Below are 25,493 nucleotides of genomic sequence, written 5' to 3'. Positions count from 1 at the left end.
GATGCCATGTCAGTCGCAACGGAAAGCCAGATCAAGTCTCTGAAGCAGGTAAAGCCTTGAAAAGCTTCAAAAAGGTAACTTTTGCTTCATTTTTTGAGGAAACAGAATATTTGGACCCATCAAATGTGAATATTAACGTATTGGGATATTTCATCTGAAACGTTGTGTTTTTCAATAAGAAATTTGCAGTAAGGAGATAACATTTGTCTAGCTTGCCTGATTTGCAGAGGTAAGTCCTGGGTCACAGAAATTCTGTTATTGTTCCACATAACATATCCTCCATTTTTTTTTAATAGTTGAGAGAATTTGGCTAACATCTTGATAATTCAGTATTTTAACATATACAGGTCTTGGGCTGTTAGAAGCCTGTGCTTCCCTCAAAGCTGTGTGTGCTCTTTCTATGATTATTTGTTTTGGCAAATTAGGATCTTTAAAAATAATTGTAAATATTTGTAGGACAGATGTAATTAAGTCATTATATTGTACAGACTCCGGTATTCCTCTGACAATTATGTTGTTCCTTCTAGATCTTGCCTCTAAATCAGTTGAATAGCAAGAATATCCAGCTCATGTGTATCTGATTTTTTTGCTAGCAGATTTATTTTGTCTTCATTTTCTGCTATCCGGGCTTCACTTTTATCCATTCTCTCAAGAATTTAAGTACAGGAGATTCCGAAAGTTTGTACTTGTACAGTTAATTCTTTCAGAGCTTCTTGAATGGGTAACAGAGCAGTTTTGATATCCTCCATGTTCAGCATTTGATCAGGTTTAGTTTTAGTCCCTGGTTTTGATTGTTCCTGTTGTTTAATAATTTTTTGTCGTTTCGAAGTAACATCTTTTTCCGGTGATTGCAGTTCTGACAGTTTCGTTTTTGTAGTAGTTGTGTCCATATTTTTGTCTTCCTTCGACATTTTGTATCAGTAGTGGAACTCACTGAATACACAGTTCCTTTGTTTGAGAGTCTCTTCAGAGCCAGGTAATCTGTGATAATCATATTAAATAGTATATTTTCCCTTAGTTTGTTCACTTCTTGAAGGTTAAATGAATGAAGTTGCAGTTATTTTTACCAAGATTTATTGTTTAAAAGTTCTTGAGATCACTTCAGGGTTTAGATTTCCACAGGTTATATGCAGAGATGTAGATCAGTAGTGTTCACAGAATGGCAGCCATCTTTGAATCATGAAATTTATTTTTCTAAATTGACAATCAGTTCTGCTGTAATAGCATCTGGAAGATGCCCATTAAAGATGGCTAGAAAAAATAAAGGACTAAATGCATTAAAGCTGACAAAAAGGTTAGAATCCCAAGGCCAAACACAGAGTTTACTGCAAAGAAAAACTAAATAAAGGTCAAACAGAGCAACAACAAAAAACACAGAATACTTACAGTTTAAGTACAGCTAGGTTTGCTTCCAAGTCATACGCATTTTCTCTAGCTTGGGTTTCAACATAGCGCTCCAAAGTAGACAGATTTTCTGGGTTATACCTGAAATGAAACCATCAATAATTCAACATTCAGAGGGAACTAGAGAGTAAAATAATGCTAAAAACAAAGTAAACAGCAGAGTACTTTAAGCCTTCAGTAAGCTGACTTAACGATCACAGAAAGAAATAAAAAACTCAGCCAGTTAAAAGTATTCTTTTTAAAATGGTCGCTTATGTACAGAATGCACTACACTACCAATGAGGGAAGCAAAGCTTTTGTTTTCCTTTAAACACTTTCATTAGAGGATTAATGAAGACGCAAGCACACATGCATTAGAAAACAAACCCATACAGGCATTAGTCATATTCATGCATTAGACAAGTTTTCTTTTTAAACAATTTTTCACTCCAGCAATACATAAATTGCTCATTCCTACCGTCCATTAAATTTCAATCCTTCTCCTAAGCATTATTTTGCAGGGTCTATATTATATTAGCGAACAAACTGAATTGTGAACGCTATATAACTGACCCACAGTCCTTGAAGTCCAAAATGTCGAACACACAGATCAGTGATTTTTTTCCCCCAGGGGAATGAAATACTAACTCAGAGATCGCACCACAGTATAGGAAATGGCAAAGTCTCGAAAACGGCCCAGTGATATTTTTTCCTAGGCAAAAACAATCACTGTCTTGTGCTTTCGGAATTTTGCCATTTCGCGTAATGACGTTCAATGAAACAACGGTCGCAATTTAATGCGTTCGCTAAAATAATAGGAACCTGTTTGGCGTACGTTGTTCCCACAAATTCAGTTTATTTCTATGTAAATTGCTCCTTCTCTTCCCTGAAGATCCCACATCTAGTTCTTTTATCTCAATTTAAATATTCAGTACTCCAGACAGACAGCTGGTCTGGATTCTGATTTGCATTTTCTAAGGACTGCTTTTTTGGCAGCCAACAGCATTAAATAACGCCCAGCTCAAAGGAATGATTTATTTAGTTACAGCCATATGTGCCCCTAACATTTCTGTCAAATTAATCTGCCAATTTATTGCAGTGCCCTTAAAAAGTCCCAAATTACCTTTGTCTTTTCCATCACAACTACAGTGTTTACCATCTGCCAGAGGAAAAAAAATGGTCTCAAAATATTGCACAGCACCAAAATGTCCTTTTCAGAATTTTATCGAGTAAAAATAATATCACCTGCAAATAAAGCTAGCTTTTCTTGATCGCCGTGCTTGTTATATCCTCAAATTTGAGAGTCCCTTATTTTATTTGCTAGTGGCTCTAAATCATTATCCCACTGAACCCACTCTGGTTGCAGTTTCTCATCTATCCAAAATGAATACTTCTTATAAAACAGTCCAAGTAGCCCCAAACATTCTCACTTAATCAATTACTTCTCAATCTTAAATGCAATGATACTTCTCATAGTTGCTCTACTACCAAACTATCATACTATATTTCATTATAATGCACTTCCCCCTTTCTAATATTTCCATATTTTCATTACTTTAATTGCTAGAAATTGCAGGTAATATTACAGTATATTTTGCAACATTCTCTCTCTCTACTATATACAAGCCTGGGTACTTCTAATGAATGCTTCAAAACTGTATATACCTCTGCAAGATATGTTCATAATCTGTTTTAAATGATATTAATGTAAGCTACCGTAAAGCTTTCTCTCTCATGAATTAACTGCATTTTCTATTCCCTCTGATATCATGTAATTGTATTTTATGTACATGTCAAAACTGATTCCTCCCAGGGTCTCTGTAGAAAAGAGTTTCTTCGCCTCAGTCAGAATTTCTTAGTAAATAAGATAAACACACAAAATAAAGGAGAAAGGACACCCCTGCTCAGTTTTCTGAGCAAGCAGAGCTTGTCGTAGAGAAACCCCCCCAACTTAATTCTAGCCTCAGACCTTTCATACAGCCACTTTTTCTTTAGATAGTTATGCCATAGCCAATGTTCATTCTACAAACTGGGCCTTATTTTTACTTGATAAACAGAATATAGATTCCTTGGGGAATGCCCCTCTGACAGTATGTAGGAGAACTTCCAATGAGTGACCTCTCAAACCTCTTCAATCAGAAGCATAAGGGATATATGCAAATTACCCTTATGAACACCAGGTGTTTCAGTTAATTGACTATTCTGAATGCCCACGCCTTGTTTTGTCGTTTTTTTTTTATTTAGTTTATTTGGGATATTTTGCAGTCACCCTAATGATAATAGACATCAGCTGGGTATAAACAGCCCTGTGTTTCTTATGCTTAGTCAAACTCTCTGCTTGTGCTGTGCTGATGAGGTCATACAAGGCCGAAATATGCATATCCAAAGCTAGTGGGGTTTGACTTTTATTGTCCTGAAATTGTCCATTAAAACAACGAAACAAGTCAAGGGCATTCAGAATCAAAAATTAGCCAAAACACCTGGTGTTCATAAGGGTAATTTGCATATATCCCATGTGCCTCTGATTGAAGAAGTTTGAGAGGTCACTCACTGGAAGTTCTAGCTTGGCTGAAGTTTTCATTTATATTAGAATAGAGCAGTTCATTAAATAACAGATCTGTTGGCATGACAAAAATCTGCGAAATGTAAACAGTGTTCTTATGTGTTGATTACAGGTGACATAATTATTAATGGAAATAAGTATAAAGTCAAAGGCCATTTTTCTTGCGACTCACCTCAGGTGGTGTACGTGACCTGTTCCACATGTCCTGCCTTTTATCTTGGTAAAACGTCCAGGAAAATTAAATGTAAGATATATGTGCATAGAATGGATATTAAGAGATGCAAGACTACTAATGCATTATACAGGCATTTAGTGCATTTTCCTAGACATGATTTTAAATTTGTAGTTGAAACAGGTTAAGGATGATTTGAGAGGGTTTATTACTGGTGAGCATTTAAATAAATGTTAACTAAAATAGCAGCTTGTTTTAAATGCCACAAATTGACCGGGCATTCAGTATCCATTAACTGTTTGTTAAAGCTAAAACACATGGATGTTTAATATTTTATTAGGTTTGTCAATATATTTAATATTTATGGTTTAAGAGTTTTATTTTTTATTTTTCATAGATTTTCTTTAAAATTATTGTCCTAATTAAGATCTAATTAAGTTTGGACTTCCATTGGCTGGTTTGTGAATATATTGTGAGGTCTGTATGATGTGGTTAACTCTGAAGAAGTTTCCTGAGCAGAGAAACAAAAGCGCTTAACTCTGTTAATCCGATTTTGAATTTCTATTAAAGGGATTTTAATTTTAAAATATTTGGTTTACTGTCTGAACTTCCATCTGGCTGCCATTTCGTGGTTTTGGTTCCTTACCTTGGCAAAGATAACAAATATTAAACGCACTTAGCAATACAATGAAAAAAATATATACTGACAAAAGACATTGCACATGCAGTCTTGGTCAACACATAGACAATGTGTGACAGAGACCAAGTAACTTTACTAAAATGTATATATATACACTGACAAAGACATTGCACATGCAGTCTTGGTTAACACATAGCCAATGTGTGACAGAGACCAAGTAACTTTACTAAAATGTATAAATTATTTATAATAAACGTAGAAGAGTTAAGCATTATTAATTAATTGTATGCACCCATACTGTACACACGCGTGTATGTGACAGCGACCAAGTAAATTTACTAAAATGTATACATTATTTATAACAAACGTAGTAGAGTTAAGCATTATTAATGAATTGTATGCACCCATACAGTACACACACGTGTATGTGTATAAAGTACATGTGTACAAAAACATACAAAAGTGTGCGTGTGTATTTAAACACAGTTAACTACTTCCGATTTCCTTTTCTTATTGTTTTTAATGCAAGACAGTCTCTATATGGTACTTTTCCATTAACGGGGCAACAGTCCTTGGCAAACGTAAATGTTGCCACCCCCACTGCAATTACTTACACTGCTAGGACACAAAAAATGTGAGGATTACTGTACTTCCTTTGAGTAAGAATTAAATTAACCTCCTTCCATTGTATTTGGAGTGACATACAATCCAAAGTCGGGTCCTAGGTTTCTAATGCCTTTTTCCCCCTGTCACATTGTTTATAAATTACCTGTTGCATGCAAAGCAGTCAGTATACTCTTCCAAGCGACATACTGCTAAATCACCTGAAGTAGCAAAAAATAAATAATAAAATGATACTCCCACACAACATGTGTAACTTTTCAATACCGATACTTGGGGATACATTGCGTGACTTTAGTGAAGTTCAGTGCCACTACCCATAAAACAGTAACATGTACAGTGCCTTCACTGCTGTGGCCGGGAATAATAATCATTCATCTGGCTTCTAAGCTTACCTTTATAGGGTACTGTAATTTCCCTATAGTTAAATAGCTACCCTGCACATTAGAAACTGGAACTGAAAGGATTCTGTAATTGTGCTGTGTGTTGAACGGAACCCTTTTGTTGTTACTTTTTAGTATACATTTTGTGGCAACATTTATGCTTGCCGAGGACTGTTGCCTTGTTAATGGAAAAGCACCCTCTATTCCTATGCCACAGCCATGATTTGGAATGCCCTTCCCCCAGAAATCGTCCTCCTAGACTCATTAAATGCTTTCAAAATATCTCTAGAATTTCTCAACAATCACATCTGTCCCTGTACCCCAAACTATATGCCTCCATAAACAAAATTAGTTCTTCCTTCCTCTTCTTGTCCTTTCCTTATCTTATCCATTGATCCTCCATCTCCTATCTGACCTCTTTCATCACTCTGTCTTATACACACCAACTTCTTCCACTCGCATCATTCTTCCCTTTACATCATTTGTCTCTCTCTATCCCCAGCAAATATCACACCTTTTCTTACCATACTTCCACCCATATTCTCATCACTACGAACGTACCATAAATAATGTATATATTTTCTGTATCTTCTACATTATCATGTTTGTAGCTCTCTACTATCTGCTGCTGTACAAATTAACTCATTTAATGTAGTGTTGTTTGTCATTTTTATTGCTCTGTATATTCATTTACTTTGTCATATTTGTGAAGTTTTTCTAGTTTTGTTGAATTTGTTTTTGATCTGCATATTCATTTTGTGGAGCTTTTCTCCCAGGCCTCCACTGAAAATGCGTTTCTGACCAAGTGGACTTTCCCAGTCAACAATGTCAATCAATCAATAAAATAAATAAACCCCACATAGTAAACATACACTGAAGTAAATTCAGCTGTATATTATGGTTGCCATCAATTGTCACATTTCCTTTGTGGACTACAAAATGCTTGCATACTCTTAATTTAAGGACTGACTCCAAGTCAGTGGGACTCGTTTACAATGGAAATGCGTGTACCAGATATGCACACCCCTCTGAAAGGATGTCACAAAAAGCATAAAAGAAGACCTTTTTATGAACAGTATCAGTGCACCTAGTTGATAAGGTTGCAACCTGTCTCTCTTTCTGAGGTCTGGCCTGTGGTGGTGGTGGGGGGGTCTTGAAAATGGTAAATGCATTGTGTTCCTGACATTAGCAAGATTAATTGCTCATCTAAGATAGACAGCAGTACCGGACAGGGTAAACTACAGACTTACATGCGTCTATGACATGTCATGCAGGTGGAGAAGAACTCCTCTGCAAAGTATGTGAGACGACCTTAAAAAGTAGGTGGGCCTTCCCTTCCTCTGACTCCAATGCAAGGAAATAAAGGTTTTAAAAAGTACAAGCAGATTTCAGATACATACACAATGCTAGAACTACATTGTAGGGAGAAAAGAAACCCAATGACGGAGTTCAGCTGCTTATTTTAATACAGTTTGTTGCTTCCAGTTACTCGGGTATAGCAGAAAATCTCAGGTTCACTCTGCAAGCCACTGTCTTCCAAATTTTGAAACAGCTCTTCTTCAGAAGCCTCATACTCAGCCAGTCTTGCCTTCATTTCAGCCTCTTGACTTCTGCAGTTCTCTGTTCATCCGAACAGATAGCTAAAGATTTCTATTTTTTCAACCTTTTATTTGGCTTTAAAACAAAACTAAAAAACATAACTTTAAGATTTTTCCTTTAAATAATTGCAAAGTATCTTCTGTAACCAAAACTTGAACTACTTTTTACTGGAAATCATCTCTAACTAAAAGTTGAGCTGTCTTTTTGCCAAACAGCTTCTGGATTCTTCCAACTAAAGATATTTCTTCGTTTCTGGTTGATTTTCTCTCAGGTTCTCCAACTTTCTTCTCTGCGTGGATGCCAGCAACGTAATTACTAGTCAGTGACAGTTACCAATTGCCCTTTTTTCAGTTTTTTGCTTTCACACCGAGACAGCTGAACTCAAATCCGTGGCAAGTCAAGCTAGAAGTGTATTTATCCTACAACTCAGACAACCTGAACACAAAGGCCCAGAATTCTTTCATACTGCCAAAATCCTTCCCAGGTTCAAAATTCAAGTGGTCAACACAAGCTCTCCCCACACACACACAGTATTTTAACACAACATAAAAAGTTGGGAATACAACCAACATTTTTGGGTGACCTTCTAAAGCGTTTCTTATGGCTACCAGTACATAGTAAGGTCATAATTACACTTTGCACGCTAGAATTATTGGTCATTGTTCCTCATTAAGGACTGGTCTAACCACCATAAATACTCGGATGTAGTCAGGACAATGGCATTCACCCTGGTCAGACCATTAATATACACGACACAATTTGCTAAATTTAGCCTGCCTACATGAATTCTTCCCACTGACATAAAATTACAAAACAACTGAAAGAGCATCCTCTTGAGAAAGTTACATGTACTTCATTTTGTAATACTGGATAACTTCCAGTCTAACAACTTCTTGTTCTTTCTTCATACTGCTCAATAACAAAAACCTTAAATGTAATACTGTGTACACAGTTTAAATGTTTCTTTAGGAGACTAGTTTTATCTACTGTATTATACTGCTGTAAATAGAATTATATGTTCTTTAATGTACTGTCTGTTGGCCATGTTATTTTACTGAATTAAGTTCTTCCGGTGTCCGGGTCATGGCTGAAAAGGGTCACTTGCCCAGTTACCATATAAAATCAAACAAGCAATCATGCAGCCAAACCACTTTTCTCGGAAATCCACTGTGTTGTGGCGAGCACAGGTAACTTGTATATCCAATACTGAACATTCTAGCTGCAGGACTGACAAGTTAAAATCCCACACACAAAGATATCCTGACATATGAACTATAGGAAAAATCCCTTTGATAATCATTGTTAAAAAGAATCTGGAAAGGAAAATCACATACAACCAGGAAAAAGTCAGAGCTCAGTAACCCTTAGTGATACCCTGGTCATATGAAACGTTTATGGCAAAAACTAAAATGGGTCTCATCAATGGAGTAGCTAAATCCAGAATTAAACTAGTATTAAGGTTCATAGGTAAGTACTAGGCAATCTGTCTTGTAGTGGAAGTTTAAGAGGTGAGGGATACACTGGAATATGAATCTTTCATATCTCTCCTTCTTGCAGCTTTTTCCCGGTTAGGGGTCGCCACAGCGGATCACCTGCCCGCTCATGATTGGCAGTGGAGTTTACGGTGTTGAGTTGCTAGCCCGGCGCCCAACCTTCCACAGAAGGCACACACACGCACGCACTCACGCCTAGGGCCAATTTAGAGTGTCCAGTCCACTTACAGCATTTTTTTGGGATGTGGGAGGAAACCCACGCGACCACAGGGAGGACATGCAGACTCCACAAAGAAGGCACCCCAGCCGAGGATCAAACAGGAGAACCTCTTGATGTGAGGCAGCAATGCTGACTGCTGCACCACTGGGCCGCCCCTACGAATCTTTCAAACCAATGTATCTTATTTATCTGCTGATGAATGTTTATTTACTTTTGAGTATTTGATATACTGTTAGTTCAGCAAAGGAATGGGAAATCAAATAGGGTTGGAGTTTTCAAGTCACAAAAGGCTAGACATAGGTCTCCATGGAGGAATCTGTAAGTGGCCAAGTACACAGAATTTTATCAAGAGAGATCGGCGGCCTTACGATCTTTTAGGTATGAATCTCTGAAGTATTTTCAAGTTGTGTGATATGTTTAGACAAATACATGCAAAAAAGTGCATTATATTCAATAAGGAGTCTGACAAGATATGAGTAATGGGGAATTAAACCTTTTTTGGAAACGGGAAATAAGATAGGCCAGATTAAAGGCTTTTTGAACTACTGTGGAAACATGATGGCCAGATGTTAAGGATTCTGGGTACTCTTGTTGATAATTCCTTACAACAGTGTCTAAATGGAGGAGTGCAGTCCTAAATGGTAAGTGAAACTGCTGTTAACCAAAATGAACTATGCTACATTTTTACACTTAATCTGAGACCACAGTCCGTAAACCTATTGTTCACATGGTCTAAGCCATGGTGCAGCAATTGTGAGTCAGCTGAAGAGCAAGCACACAATTTACAATCATCTGCAAACTTAGTTAACCAGAGGCCAGAAGGTCTGAGAAATACATACCAAATAGAAGATGGCCAAAAATTATGTCTTGCAGTACACCATTGTAACGGTTTTGCTTTCAGAAGTGATGCCTGCTACTGTAACCACATAGCTAAACTCTCTCATAATATAATCAGATTTACAAGTCTATCAATACTGCTTGCATGGGGAATATAGTGTCAAAGGCCTTGGCCAGTTCTAGATATGCTGTATGCACTACCCATCACTATCTACTGCTTGTTACTTTTTTCAAAGAAATTAATGAGGTTAGAGAGGCAGGACTTCCTTAACCTCATTAACACAGATTACAAAGGCTAATAAGGCATCCTACTTCTTGAATACCCACATCAAGAAAGGATACTGAAAAACACTTCATTATCTTAACAATTCTATGCAATTGTCCTTTTCGAAGCCCTGAGAGCAGACACTACTCTACCACACAAAAAAAAAGAATTATTGGGGTGCCAAATGCTAGTCTGAGAGAATGCATTGAAAAAGTCTTGTACAATCGACAGGATACAGTATAGCAATGGCCCTGAATAATGGACACCAAGACTGCCTCTCTCTCAAGGAAGCTATCAAAATCAGCCACATGAAGCACCTTTCTATTAAGGAAAGGTGCCCTAGAGTGAGAAAGGTCAGGGGAATCCATAGGACATTACAAGGTGATTTGACCAAAGGCCATGTGTGCCTTGCCAATCACAACCCTTAGGCTCTGTCACCCATTTCAAGGGGGCCAAGGCCTTTAAGTCAGAGTAAATTTAAGGATATCCCATCCAGTTGTCAGAGGTATGTTTGAAGGGCGATAAATCTCACTACTTAATCTGCAGGGAGAGCCTATTCCACAGCAAAAGGAGGTATTGGGTAAATTTAAAATGGGTGGCAAAAGCCAAACATACTCTGGCTAGGCTTATAAATGCCCTAGGGCAGATAGCCTAGTATGAACCTATAAAACTTTTAGTCTAGTTTTATTTCCTGATGTAGGTTGAGATTTCTCATTGTAGTGCTGACTACACTAGTCAACCTAGAGAAAAAGGAAGCCAAGGGAAGCAGGATTCCTGAGGGTATGGTAAGAGAGGCACAGATTCTTCCCTCAAGAGCCTACACAACACTGGAGTAAAGGGATAAGAATTCTAGATTCTCCTGGTAACAAAAGTCCAGAGATGATTTTGTTAGTAATCTCCTCAAGTGTTTTTCATACTTCTAGTAAAACACATGCAAGTAGTATGCATTATACACCACATACATCAGTACACACTGCCAAAAGACACATCACCAGCAGTGTCCCACAGAGCTCTGTCCTTGGGTCACTCCTCTGTCATTTACTTCTTGGAGGTCAAAGCCAATATTAAAGGCTTATGTTTCACCAAGTTTGCTGAAGCATGTAAAGTAGGTGCCGTTCCTCCCCAAAACACACTACAAACCTCCAACAGGGGCCTTCTCATATAAATAGTTGAAGTTAAAATCAAAAACTAAAACCAAATACAAAAAAAAAAAAAAAGGATATTACACTTAGGCAAGCAACAACCACTGCAATCTTTGCTTGTAACCCTCCCCTCTGCGAGTTAGGTCTCTTAGCACCCATGGCAATGTGTACTCTCAATGCCACTATCCACTATACTGCTCTAGTCGAAATTACGCTGCCTGAAAGACAGTTCCCTTCCAGCTACCCAATTTCCAGGACCCTTCCACTGAACATAGCTACAGTACGGCCAAGTAATTTTTACTATCCTACCAGTGTTCTTGCAATTTTTACTGCAGATATTCTGTTTAACTGCTCCAAGTGTGCACACTGCCTAGAGACATAAACCTCTTGCAAACTCCAAGAGCCACCATTATCACCACCTAACAAAGTTCAACCAACACTCTGCCTTCTCTATTCAATTATTTTTGTTTTTATGCAGAGACAGTCATCCTAACCCTAATCTCTCCCCCAAATTTGCTTCTAACCCCTTTCCTCCAACATCTACCCACACGATTCCATCTACTAAGAAACTATTACCTCTTCTAACCTATGCAGTCTACTTAAAATCTGTTGTTAATTTCACTCTTGGATCACTCTCTACTCGCCCAGCATAGTAATTCTTACAGAAACCTGGCTTAAACCCCATATTTCTGCCTCTGAAATACTTCCACCTGGCTATAATATTATCTGTTCTGACAGTTTATATAAAAAAGCTGGTGGCGTTGCAAATACTATAGTCAAACCATCTTACCCTCTCCTCATTGCCTGTAACCACCCCAACTTTCATCCTGCTGAAATTATAATTGTCAAATGCAAAACTACACAGCCATAAAAAACTATGCATCAGAGGTATTTATATCCCTCCACGGATTAACATTCTCACTCTTGAAAATTTCCACTCCTGGACCACCAACTATTTCCAATGAAACCACAATTCTTGGTGATGTCAATATCAATTGGCATACCTTAAACACAGACTTCCCTTCCTCAAGTATTAATCTTCATGGCTACAGTCAACTAAATCTCCTATGCACACAAGGGACGATACGGGAAATTAGTTAAAATCTCATCCCAGTCATCTACAAACAACTTCAGAACTTAAGTCAAAAACACTACTATCGTGAACCACAAATTCACCAAAAAACAATCCCAAAAAAATGAGGGCAACCATTAATAAGATACTTAACCCTGGTCTTCCAGCATACCAAAACCTTGCCCTAAAGACTCTCCCTCTGCACATGCCACCAAGTTCAATTCTACTTCACAGACTCCATAGTCACCCTAACTCAAAAACAACTCCAACTATCTCACCCCCCTCACAATGACACTTTTTCTCTAAAGCTTGTCCCTACCTCATTCATCAAATCATTTATCACACACAGATTCTCCACATGAGCATCTGAAATTTAAGGTTGACATGGATGTCCCCTTTAATAATTTTCTATGCTCAGAAGTGTGATTATTATTATTTTACAATAGAAAGTATATAGGTTTTGCACTTTTAGAGAAGTTATATGATGTTATTTTCATAGATTATTGCATTTTTATAGTTTTGTACACATACTTTTTTTAGATTTTTGTTTGTATTATAAGCTCTGAAATGTATGTAGCTATTTATTATACATATACATTCTATATGAGCATTTGAAAATTCAATGTTGATAAGGACGTTTCTTTAAATAATTCTTCAAGTCCAGAAGAGTAATTACCATTAATTAACAACAGAAGGTATATAGGCTCTGCATTTTTAGAGAAACACTGTTATAGATCTGAAGAAGCTGTGTAGCGAAAGCGCTTATCTTTTTATTTATTAAACAGTTTATTGGTATAAATTACCTAACTGTTTCGATTCATTTATTGGACTGTTTCACAAAAGGATTTGAACCTGCCTACTCTGGGGTTTGTAACTGTCTAATTGATTATTCTTCACTTCGCTCACCCCAGCGTTTAACCTACAGTCAGAGCAAGCAACTTGATTTATTTGTTTTACATTTTTTACGGTCTCTGTGAGTAGGGGCAGGCAATTTGCGTTTCAAAGACTTTGTACGTCTTTCGTATACCTTTTCAGCACGGATGGCAGAAATAGAACTTGATTATGTCCCCAGAGATGAACATCGTGGGAACAGGACACCGCGTGATGACGTCATCGTGAGGAGGTTTCAAAATTACCTCAAAGGAAACGCTCAACCTTCCTGGTTCCTTGATGCTGAGTTAGAGCGAGTGGACGTTTCAGGGCAGAGTTTTGATTCAAGTAAACTTTACACGATGTTGGAAAGCATTGAGAAGAGCTTCATTAAACTTAAGAGGCTGCAAGTACAAAGAGTGCACTTTCAATTATGCTTGGACCGCAATATTATACCCAGGGGCTTGTGCGTATTTACAGTGCCTAGCCAAGGCAGGGGCTATCCAGAACTCTTGGCGCAGTGGCAACGCTTGAATATGGAGGTGAGTCAGAAGTATTTAAAATTATTAATTGACTTTTTTAAGCCGGAAGAAGCAATTTTAACCGAGGAAGTTGAAAACAAGCAACGCCAGTTATTTAATGACTTTCCTTTGGATATTGTTTGTCCTTTATTTGACAACATGTTAGATAGTGTTTCTGCATTTGAAAGGAAATTATATCAGCAGAAATGGCACAAAGTCATTAGAGATACTAATGACTTTAGAAATGGCCAGGTCTTTATGTGGCCCAGGTTTAATCCGAAAGCCACAACAGGGACAGTTAATGAGAACATAAGTAGTGTTACGAGAGAGACTGTGCATGATAGACCAACTAACAGAAATGCTGGGAACAAAGTTGACATTCATGGACTCAGAGCACATGTGGACTCTCCAATTTTAAATAATGAAAATGAAAGGGTTGAACATTTGGATTCATCCCGAACTACTCAAGCCGGTATATTTGACAGCAATGTTGGAGTTGAAAATGTTTTGAATAATGATAACTGTAATGATTCTGTTGACGTCATACATATAATACACTCCACTGTGGACAACAACACTAACCTATATCCAGAGGTTAGGATAGCTAATGACACAACCAAACCAACAGAGGATGGGCCTAAACATACACGTCCTGATGGACCGGTAGTTAGGCCTAAACAAATGATCTCGAATTCGACCCTCAATTCCAATATGCCCCATCAGTTGGTTTTTCCACTACCAGTGAGAGCAGAGAACAACAAGTTCCGCTCTCGCTCAGTGAGCAGAGGGAGGCAGAAGAGAAAGTTATCAGAAGAATACACTCCACAGAAAACATTGAGGACAATGTGGGTGGACAAACATTAGTGCATAACATGTCACACATTATTTTGACTGAGGATGATTTGAAATTATTGAACAAAGGGCTGAATTTTATTCCCAGGAGCAAGAGCAATATGGTAGACACAATCATGGATGTTAGACTATTTTGTAGAAATATGATGCTGAAATATATACACAAAGATGGCAATCAGACATTTTCTGACCATAACTTTAGATTTAAGAACCTGAGTGAATTTACACCCACCAACCATCCTTTAATAGAAGCATATATGAAACTCACAGAGGATGATCTATATGATTATTATGAGAATAGGGCACCTAATAAACAACACTTTAGAAATGATAATCTCACGTATGGTGAAAGACTTAGCTTAAAGAAACTGCAAAGTGATGCCAATATATCTATTAGACCAGCTGATAAGGGAGGGAAAATAGTAGTTATGGATGCAACCGACTATAATGAACGCATGGTCACAATGTTATGTGACGACTTTTATGTTAAGGCTAGCAGGCAGGATGTTGATAACACCATTGAATGTGTACATAACACCATTATGGATATATATATGGGGCATTTGATTGACAAAGATACTTATGAATTTCTCATAGTCACTCATCCCATTATACCTACCATTAACGGTCTCCCGAAAATACATAAGGATTTATTAAACCCTCCCCTGAGACCCATAGTCTCAGGACGTAGCTGGGTAACCGAACACTTGTCTGTCTATGTGGAAAAACACCTGAGACACGTTTTGAATAGTAATAACACAGTTCTGAAGGACTCTAGGCAATTTCTACTTGATTTATACACCTGCATTAAGGATACAACAATCAATATGGATTACATTTTTGTAACATTTGATATTCAATCCTTATTTACAATGATCCCCAATGATTTGGGAGTCACGTATGTTACCGAATATATGCGCAGTCATGGTGATTATTCAACCGTTAAGATTGACCTGATTACCTGTTTCTTGGAGTTAATATTAGAGAACAACTTGTTCATGTTTAATGAGCATATATATAGACAGAGAGATGGCGTAGCTATGGGCACACCATGTGCCAATAGCTACGCCAACATGTTCTTAGCTCATTGGGAGGAGCAATATTTATTCAAGGTAGACCTATTCATACAACCTGTTGTTTTCTATCGACGTTTTGTCGATGATTTATTCATCTTATGGAAAGGCACAGCTGAACAATTAGAATTGTTCTTTACTACCTTGAACAATCTTACTACATGTCTCAAATTTACAAAGAATAGTTCACAACATAGAATAGAGTTTCTTGACATGTATACTGAAAGACTTGATAATAACATCATTAACACGGGGGTCTTTCGGAAAAGTTGTTATAGTAACAACTTACTATATAGATCAAGTATGCACCCCCCGCATGTCTTTAGAAACATCATGAGAGGGCAGGCCATCAGGGCATCTAGACTCAATCCTATGGAACATTGTTTTGAGACTGAATTATCTAATCTGAATGATAGGTTAATGCAACGAGGTTACAGTAGGAATGAAGTTAGTAGGTATCTGAAGGATGCTTCAGACCTAAGACTCACTAGAGGTTTACCTTATTTTGGGCCACAAGAACACCCAGTTGAACAGGAATCAAACATTGTGACACCACAACTCATTAAATTTACCACACAGTTTACATCAGATAATTCACAACTGAGAGAAATAATGTACAAACATTGGAACATATTGCTGGTTGATTATGATCTCAAAGCGATAGTGGGCAATCATCCAAAGTTTTTGTACAAAAATAAAAAGAATTTGAAGAGGAAGCTTTGCTACACCAATACTATTCAACTAGAAAAGAACAATGGCTATACTAGACCTTGTGGACGATGCAATTTTTGCAGTTACATAGATAGTACCCCACATTTTTATCATCCGGATCTGAGAAAGCTTTTCTCAATCTCCGCTGAAGCAGATTGTATGACACCACACATAGTCTATTTAGCTATATGTCAGATGTGTTCCTCATTCTCATTCTATGTAGGAAAAACTAATCGCCCTTTTAGGGATCGAATGAGAGAACACATCTATCACATCAAGAAAGGGTCAATACACAATGCTTTAGCTAAGCATGTATTGATGATAGACACCTCACACATATTCAACTTTAAAGCCCTTGAAGTGATATACCCGAACCCCAGAGGTGGTGACATCCACACATATACTGAAGGTAGAGAAAATGAATGGATACTTCTTTTGAAAGCTGACAAAGGCCTAGGTCTCAACGAGAGAGCAAGTTTGAGACCGAAGTTGAGACAAAGAAGGAATACAAGATAAAACACAGCTTCTCATATATCTTTATGCAAAGAGAGGCATATATCCTTATGCAAAGAGAGGGGTATATTTGACCACACTTTTTAGCCAAAAGTTTTTATAGTTTATATTTTATTAGCGCAATTACACACATATTTACATATTTTGCATGAGTACATTCTTTATATGTTATTGTTTAAATATGTATGTTTATGATATGAATAATGGTCTCAGTATAATAATGTAGAGAATTTTCATAGACATGAACATATATTGATATCTCGGTATAATATGCAGTTTTATAGCAGCATTTATTAGCAGTATTAAGATGCATTCTTAAGTATATACATATTTGCCTAATAGTGTTTTATATAGTACATCATACGCATATGGCTAATACCAGCTGTTGAGATTTTTATTTGTTTTTATAAGCTATATTTTTAGTGACCATTGCTCTTCTATATATATATTTTATATATATTTTATATGCACATTTTCTTGTCTATACTTCAAGTTTTGAAATGTATGTGGTTATTTATCACACACCGATTTTTTACATGAGCATTTGAAATTTAAGGTTGACATGGATGTCCCCTTTTCTATGCTCAGAAGTGTGATTATTATTATTTTACAACAGAAGGCATATAGGTTTTACACTTTTAGAGAAGTTATATGATGTTATTTTCATAGATTATTGCATTTTTATAGTTTTGTATACATACTTTTTTTATATTTTTGTTTGTATTATAAGCTCTGAAATGTATGTAGCTATTTATTATACATATACATTCTATATGAGCATTTGAAAATTCAATGTTGATAAGGATGTTTCTTTAAATAATTCTTCAAGTCCAGAAGAGTTATTACCATTAATTAACAACAGAAGGTATATAGGCTCTGCATTTTTAGAGAAACACTGTTATACATCTGAAGAAGCTGCGTAGCGAAAGCGCTTATCTTTTTATTTATTAAACAGTTTATTGGTATAAATTACCTAACTGTTTCGATTCATTTATTGGACTGTTTCACAAAAGGATTTGAACCTGCCTACTCTGGGGTTTGTAACTGTCTAATTGATTATACCTTAAACACAGACTTCCCTTCCTCAAGTATTAATCTTCATGGCTACAGTCAACTAAATCTCCTATGCACACAAGGGACGATACGGGAAATTAGTTAAAATCTCATCCCAGTCATCTACAAACAACTTCAGAACTTAAGTCAAAAACACTACTATCGTGAACCACAAATTCACCAAAAAACAATCCCAAAAAAACGAGGGCAACCATTAATAAGATACTTAACCCTGGTTCTTCCAGCATACCAAAACCTTGCCCTAAAGACTCTCCCTCTGCACATGCCACCAAGTTCAATTCTACTTCACAGACTCCATAGTCACCCTAACTCAAAAACAACTCCAACTATCTCACCCCCCTCACAATAATGACACTTTTTCTCTAAAGCTTGTCCCTACCTCATTCATCAAATCTTTGTTGTCTAAACTTAAGCCCTGTCCCCCTCAGTAGATCTAGCAACCAAATTCCTAAAACTAGCATCTAACTTCATAGACTCAGTCTCCATACTAACAGGTCAATCTAAGAATCTACGATACCTTCCATCTGGAAAACAGTTTTGTTATTCTACTTCATAAAGGTGAAAACTCTACTGAACTCAAACTATAGGCCTATAACTATACTGTCCCCTCTCTGAAAGATACATGCACAAAATTCTAGATCATCTCCTTCATGAAAATCTTCTCTCCCCAACCAAACATGGATTTCACCCATACCATAGTACAACCACTGCCTTGCTCTCATTCACTGATGCCATCATAAAAGCCATGGAAAATAATAACTTGGTATCCTCCCTCTTTCTTTACCTCTCTAAATCCTTAAACACAGTCTCCCACCTTAAACTTTTCCCCAAAATGTCCGCTCTCGGTTTCTCTAACCCTACTCTGAACTGGTTTTCCAGCCACCTGTCCAATCAGCAGTAATCGGTTGAGTGGCTCTCTTCCTATTCCAAATTATTCATAGTTAACACTGGGGTACCTCAAGGTTCCATCATTGGACCTACTCAGTCCACACTTGTGCAATTCGTTGAAGATTCGTTGAAGACTCTACTATCATCTGGTCTTCCAACAATCTGTCACATGTCCAATCCATCACCCAACAATCCTTTAACTGTACTGAAAACTGGCTGAAAAACAACCAACCTCCTCAAAAAATAAAAATAAATAAAACAAAACTACTGCTACTTCTCACAATATCTAAATCCCAATAAAAAGCAATCTTTACTATCACATCTATTGATAACACCAAGACAGTAGTATCAGACACCAAACTGCTTGGTGTTTTCGATGATCAAAGTCTTCACAACCAAAACTTTATTAAAATTCACCAGAAACTTGGCTCACTCTACAGATCTAAACAACTCATAACCAACAACTCCAGACGCTGCCTTACTAATTACTTCTCACTCTTCTCTATGCCTCTCTCATTGTAACCAACATACAATCCACCTTAGAAACCAAAATGAATTGCTGCTATAACAAAATCACCAGAACTGATGCCAATCAGCCCCCTCAACTTACACCACTGTCTCGCTCTAAAAATGTTAAACTGCTTCATTCTCTCCACCTCTCTCAACTAGCTCTTAAACCTTTCTGCTTATTCATCTCATCTGTCATCATCTATTATATCCCTATCTTCTCCCTCAGGAGCTCTAAACTACTCTTGAACATCTATAAACCTAAAAGATCTACAGGCCACAGCCTATATAGCAGTACAGTGGCCCTAGCCTGGAACAAAATTCCCTTAGACATCAAATCCATACCAAACTAAAAGAAAGTATCCTTAATATCTGGCTCTGTTCGTGCCTTAACCCTGTCTAGTGTCTCCATTATTCCACTTCACAACCTTGCCTAGTCTGTCAGTAACAATTTCTTCCACTCTCCTTCCTTATCCCTCTTAAGATACCAGCCCTCCTATTTTCCTCACTTCTACCAACTATACTGCCCTGCTGCCTTCTGTCACTACTCTGTCTCGTCTCCTCCTTCATACTTTCCTTAACAGCACCCCATTACTACTACTATACAAAAACCTTCATCTTCTCCGTATCCCATTTTTTCATTACTAACCTATAAATACTATCCTTTTACCTCATATAATTTTCCTTAATACTGTACCTAAACTATCCTTCCTCCTCTATATTATCCTTTAACCTATCTGTAGCTATAAGCTGCTTTGCAAATTAACTTGTCTGTTCTCAATATACAGCCCAATTACTCTAGTTGGAATTTATCTTACTGATGTTGAAACTTAATTGTATTGTTAACTCTTGTTTATGTTATTTTATTACCCTGCTAACTGATGACACAAACTTATCTGTATATTTAGACATAGCTTTTCTCCCTGTACCTCCCCTGAAAATGGGCTTCTGGCCAGTCAGACTTTTTCCCCTTTCAACAAAAGTCAAAACAAACAAACAGTTCTGAGTGACTGACTGGCCCCCAAAATGTGTTGGATAGATGAGACATTAAAAATGCTTCATGCTCACCAAATGATCTATAAAAATCAGTGCATACGAAGATTATATTCCCCATTCCGAAGGAGAAATGGGCCTCCTTGAAACTGAATACATGTATAGATCTGCAAATGTGGGACTCTACACACATCTGCTGATCTCAAGAGATCCAAACTTCGTGAAAGTTTTAAAACATGAGGAGAATAAATCTAAGATGACTTCTCTGCTTAACCTAACAGAAGCATATCAGCATCAAACAAGAATGGAAATCAAATCAGAAACAAACGAAAAAATATAAACGATGATGGACCAGATGAAAAAGGCAAGAAATGTGGAAAACACAAATATAGCTGCAAGTATAGAAAACTTCTGGAAGAACCACATGTTGATCAGGAATGAACGCAGGAATAGTTAAGAAGAGGTGAATTTAAACCAAGAGATGAAAGGTTAACATTGATGGCCCAAGATAGTGGGCTATGTATATGCTGGTTTACAAAGTCCATTGAACATGTGGGAGAAACTGACAAATGTAGGTTATATAAAACCGAATTGGAAACTGTCGTGCATCTTGTTGCTGGTTGTGACATACTAATAGCAGAAGGACTGTACACTGAAAGGCATAATAATGAAGCAAAATTGTTGCACTGGGGATTGGACAAACATTATGGCATTGAAGTGACTGAAAAATACTGGAAACAGGAGCCACAAAACATCATAGAAAATGATGAAGTTTATCTCACATGGGATCATCTATTACCAACAGTTCAAAAGACAGATGCTACAAAACCAGATATAGTGGTCCAAGAAAAGAAGACAAAAATAGCATTGATCATTGAAATCACCACACCCAGTGATTACATACAGAGTGAAACAAAAGTTATTTATATCAGGATTTGCAAGCAGAAACGAGAGCAATGTGGAAAAAAAAGATACACACATTGTTCCAAAAGTAGTAGGAGCAACGGGGCTTAGAGTCTACAATCATATTTAGACATGCTACCAATACATGTAACTCCGTACGAATTGCAGGAGTCGTCATTACTGGGCCCGTTGCGGGTGCTGCAAAGAGCACTTTTGGCTCTCAAAGAGTGAAACAATACTAATTTCATGAGCTTTAATCATACTTTGACTTAGGAATGGGGTTCATTCCTGTCATGGTATTAGAAACCCAAAAGATCTGGAGAAATTAAAACAAAAAGTGAAAGCAATACTCTGAGAGGCCAAACATGAAGATGAGGCATCCTTGCGTATGCTAAACTCAAACACAAGTAAACTCTGGAAAGGTAACCGTCGCTCGTCTGGTCAGGATAAAACAGACATCAGCTTTATTATACCCAAACATCACAAATGAGACTTTGGTAGTCAATCTGTTTATAAAGTTACACACTCATACATGTTGACACTCTGGCTGTTCTCTCAAAACGGCACTGCCACTTGCACGTGCTCACTGTTTATATGCACATTCCTACATCTGGAAATGCTTCTAAAAGGTACATACACAATATGAGTGTTCACTGCTATTTACAGCCTGAAAACATTCCGTGTTTCAGCCTTTAAACAGTGCGTGTATACAGATTTATACTATATACATATATATAATAAACTCCTTGCTTTCTATGTAATTTCCTAAATACTACAGACAACTGCAACATCTACATTAAAGTGCTTATGCTTATTCTGGTGTTTCGTATATAACACATAGCAAACCGATTCGAAAACACTTTATTCTAAAGTATAGTGCATCACAATAAACAACATCTACAATTTCTATTACACTGAACTCAAGGTGTCATTACCACAGGACAACCAAATAAAACAGCTGCAGCTCAAATAGAAATCAGAGCTATTTTAAGTAGACGCGATACATGTAATAAACCACTATACAACTGTTTATTTGCATTTGTTTAGCAGTAAAGTCCAGAGGGCTAACAGTTCCAGAAAAATGTACATTAACTGCAATGCACAAATACATACACAGAAATAAATAGAACAGATATGACAGACTTATATACACAACAGAAAGCAGAAGTATAGTAATTACTTAATGCAGGTTTGATTGCACACAAGACTAAAATACATAACACAAAAACAAGGCACATATGAAGTAACAGTAGCTGAGGCAGAATTTGTCCCTGACTGTAAATTCGAATTGTACAGTAGAGTAAGAAAATATAAACCAACAAAAACATAGTATGCACAGAAAGTAAAATAGTGGGGAAGGTATAACAATCATATTGTACAGGTACAATATGTGATAATTTCACATATATTGGTAAGTTCTGGAAGTTTTATTTGGTGCAAATTTGGCAACTGTATTACAGCACTGTTCTAGATTGTTAACTTGAGACGTCTGAAGTTTGGCCATAAAAGCAGACATACAGTATAGTAGTCTTACTAGTAGACAAGCAGAATTATACAGTGTAGTAGTCTTACTAGTAGACAAAATGGTAGTGTCCTTCTACAGAAGTGTGTCAAAGCACCCCCAGCCAAGGAAACCACTGTGAAACATCTCTCAAAAGCAAACTTCACACTTCTCAAAACCGAGGTGGAAAGTTTCAAAGCCCCGGGATAATGGAAAACGCTACCCAAACCGCAGAATCCTTTACAAATGCACTCTATGAGCACCTACAGGAATGCATGGATCGTGCCATCCCAAGTAAAACCAAGACTCACTCCTCCAAAAACAGGAGACTAGTCTGGTGGACCCCGGCCATAAATCAGAAGGAGGAAACTATTACACGATAGGGCAAAATCCCAAACCTTCTATATACCTCACCTAATCACAAAAGGGTTCACATCTAGATCAAGAGAGGTCATTGTGCCCCTCTACTCATCGCTCATCGAGCCCTTAACTGAGTACAATGCCCCATTTGGGATGTATCTTACCCGACACCTGCAACAGCTGGAGAGACCTCAAAAGTACCTCACCAAGAGGATCGTGGACCTCAAACAGATGCCCTATGCAGCTCGACTAAAGAAACTCCAGCTCTACTCAGTTGCTTACCGCCTACTCAGAGGTGATCTCTGCCTGACGTACAAGGCCATGTCTAACCCGGAATTGATGGACATGCTCCACCTCAAGAAAGCTAAATCCATTAGAGCTACACGCTCCATGCATTTAAACCTCAGCACAACAACAAATAGGACATTCTACAGGGATAGATTCATACCCCAGAGGCTTCCCTCGCTCTGGAATAGAATCCCAGTTCATGTTAGGCAGAGCCCCTCGCTGACCCTCTTCAAGAGAATTCTTGATGAGTGGATGGGAAATTGTAAATTTACTCCTGGGATCACTTCTACGGCCCTGCTGGACAGAGGCTCAGGAACCTAGTCTAAAAGGGTGGCGAAAGCCAGCTAGGCTTATAAATGCCCTAGGGCAGATAGCCTAGTACCTACCTATGAACCTAAGAATGGTTTAGTTCTGTAAGGCGACTGACCTTGAGTGTTTTTTAATGACTACCTGAATATGACAGTCAAAAGTTCAGCTTACAATGTTGTGCATCACCTAGAAATTAATTTGTTGGGCAGTTCAAATTTCAGGATCTTTACTGAAGGTGATGGTGAATGGGATGTTAACGTTCCAGTGATATTTGGATGTGAATATTTTTTTTTTGGGTGGGGTATTAAAAAGTATTCATGCTTTTTGTAAATATGTTACCATACTGGTTCAGTTCCTGGGAGTAGTAGCTGAGCAATTAAGTGTAGTTATCAGCATACTGGACCATAAAGGCAGAATGCTGACAGAATAAAGATCACCGATAAACAGAAGTGGGATCAGAACATATACTCATGGAGATACCTACTAAGAATGGGAGGATTTTTTTTTTGAGGTTTATTCTAACTACGAAAATAATTAAAGTCATATTAGGATTAAACACTATGTTGTTTAAAATGTAATCTCCGAAGACAAATATCACCACTGTGAGTATAAGCATGTCTCTTAACATTTTAGACAGCTAGAAGTATGGCAACTGGAGAGCTCAAATCACCTCCCTTATGTACTAGAATAACATGTACAAAACGTCATACTTGGCATATTCCAATAGTTTCTTGCAACTTTGTCCCTGGTTAAAAATGTCTATTCACTTCGCATACATTGAGAGAAATACAGACTACAAAATTACGATAAAAAAGTACGATACCTCAGTTATGATTAAAACACTAATTTACAAATTACATCTCTATCCCACAGCTCTGTCATTGGCAGTTCTTGATGCAATACAAGTTCAAACTCGATATGTAGCAAGCACGACATGTGGTGAAAACTTAGCAACTCGTCATATGACAGGATATCGGCAAATCACCTTGGCAATCTATAAATTTTGACTGTTGCATACAACACTATCCACACTTTGGGGATGCTCTCTCACAAAAATGCACAGAGCAGCATGATCTCTCGGAAATGATGTGAAATCACCTCCAATGACATCCAGCTGCATTGATGGAATCACGCATTCGGAAAATAGCATATTTAGCAAACAAATGTAAACAGTAATGAGGATTGCTTCAAAACACCTTAGTAAGCGGAAGGATAGTAAAAACAACCGCACTATCAAAACAAAACCCAAGGTTTACAGTCCTTTACGACACTAGTTAAAGCTACAATGTTTTCACATTTAAGCAGAGTTCACAAACTGACACGTAAACCCCCATTCACACACGTACCTATCGATACCCTTCAATAGTTTGCCCACATTTGCCCGCATCTGTTCAAACGATGACATTTTGCTCTTTAGGGAAATGAGACTAAAGACATAAGCGTACCACTTCTGTACTTTACTTGAACCAGCATTGAAAAGACTGCTTAACGCAAACGTACTGACGTAAGAGAACAGAAGCAAGACGTTTCACGTAGTGAGCAAGCGTTGTTACTGTCACGTGGTTCTTGTGTAGCTTTGGAGAGACTCTTAGCATGTGGTTATGTGACCAAAAAGCGGGAACACGTGTTTCAGTGGCGGGGTAATATTTCCACGTTGTCATAAATCCGCCATTTAATTGTATTTTTGTTGAAGATTGCGACCAGAATTTCTTTGAAGATTCTAACTGAGGATGCAGAATG

The 25,493-nt window shown here is 37.5% G+C and overlaps 1 protein-coding gene across 1 annotated transcript in view; it reads right to left on the bottom strand.

Annotated features, from left to right (window-relative positions):
* EIF3K (eukaryotic translation initiation factor 3 subunit K) overlaps window positions 1-25,253 on the bottom strand; it is a 507,694-nt gene extending 482,441 nt beyond the window's left edge. The window contains exons 1-2 of the mRNA XM_044087012.1: window positions 25,100-25,253; window positions 1,387-1,485 (exon numbers count right to left, since the gene is read on the bottom strand). Of these exons, the coding sequence (XP_043942947.1) occupies window positions 1,387-1,485; window positions 25,100-25,158 (158 nt within the window). The 5' untranslated portion in view covers window positions 25,159-25,253. The remainder of the gene's footprint in view (window positions 1-1,386; window positions 1,486-25,099) is intronic.
* Window positions 25,254-25,493: the final 240 nt, after the last annotated feature.

This window comes from Protopterus annectens, chromosome 1.part0, assembly GCF_019279795.1.
Source record: "Protopterus annectens isolate FY-2018-M chromosome 1.part0, PAN1.0, whole genome shotgun sequence".
Taxonomy (NCBI): domain Eukaryota; kingdom Metazoa; phylum Chordata; order Ceratodontiformes; family Protopteridae; genus Protopterus; species Protopterus annectens.
The sequence above is the reverse complement of the archived record's forward strand: the minus strand, read 5'-3'. Positions and strand labels throughout refer to the sequence as shown.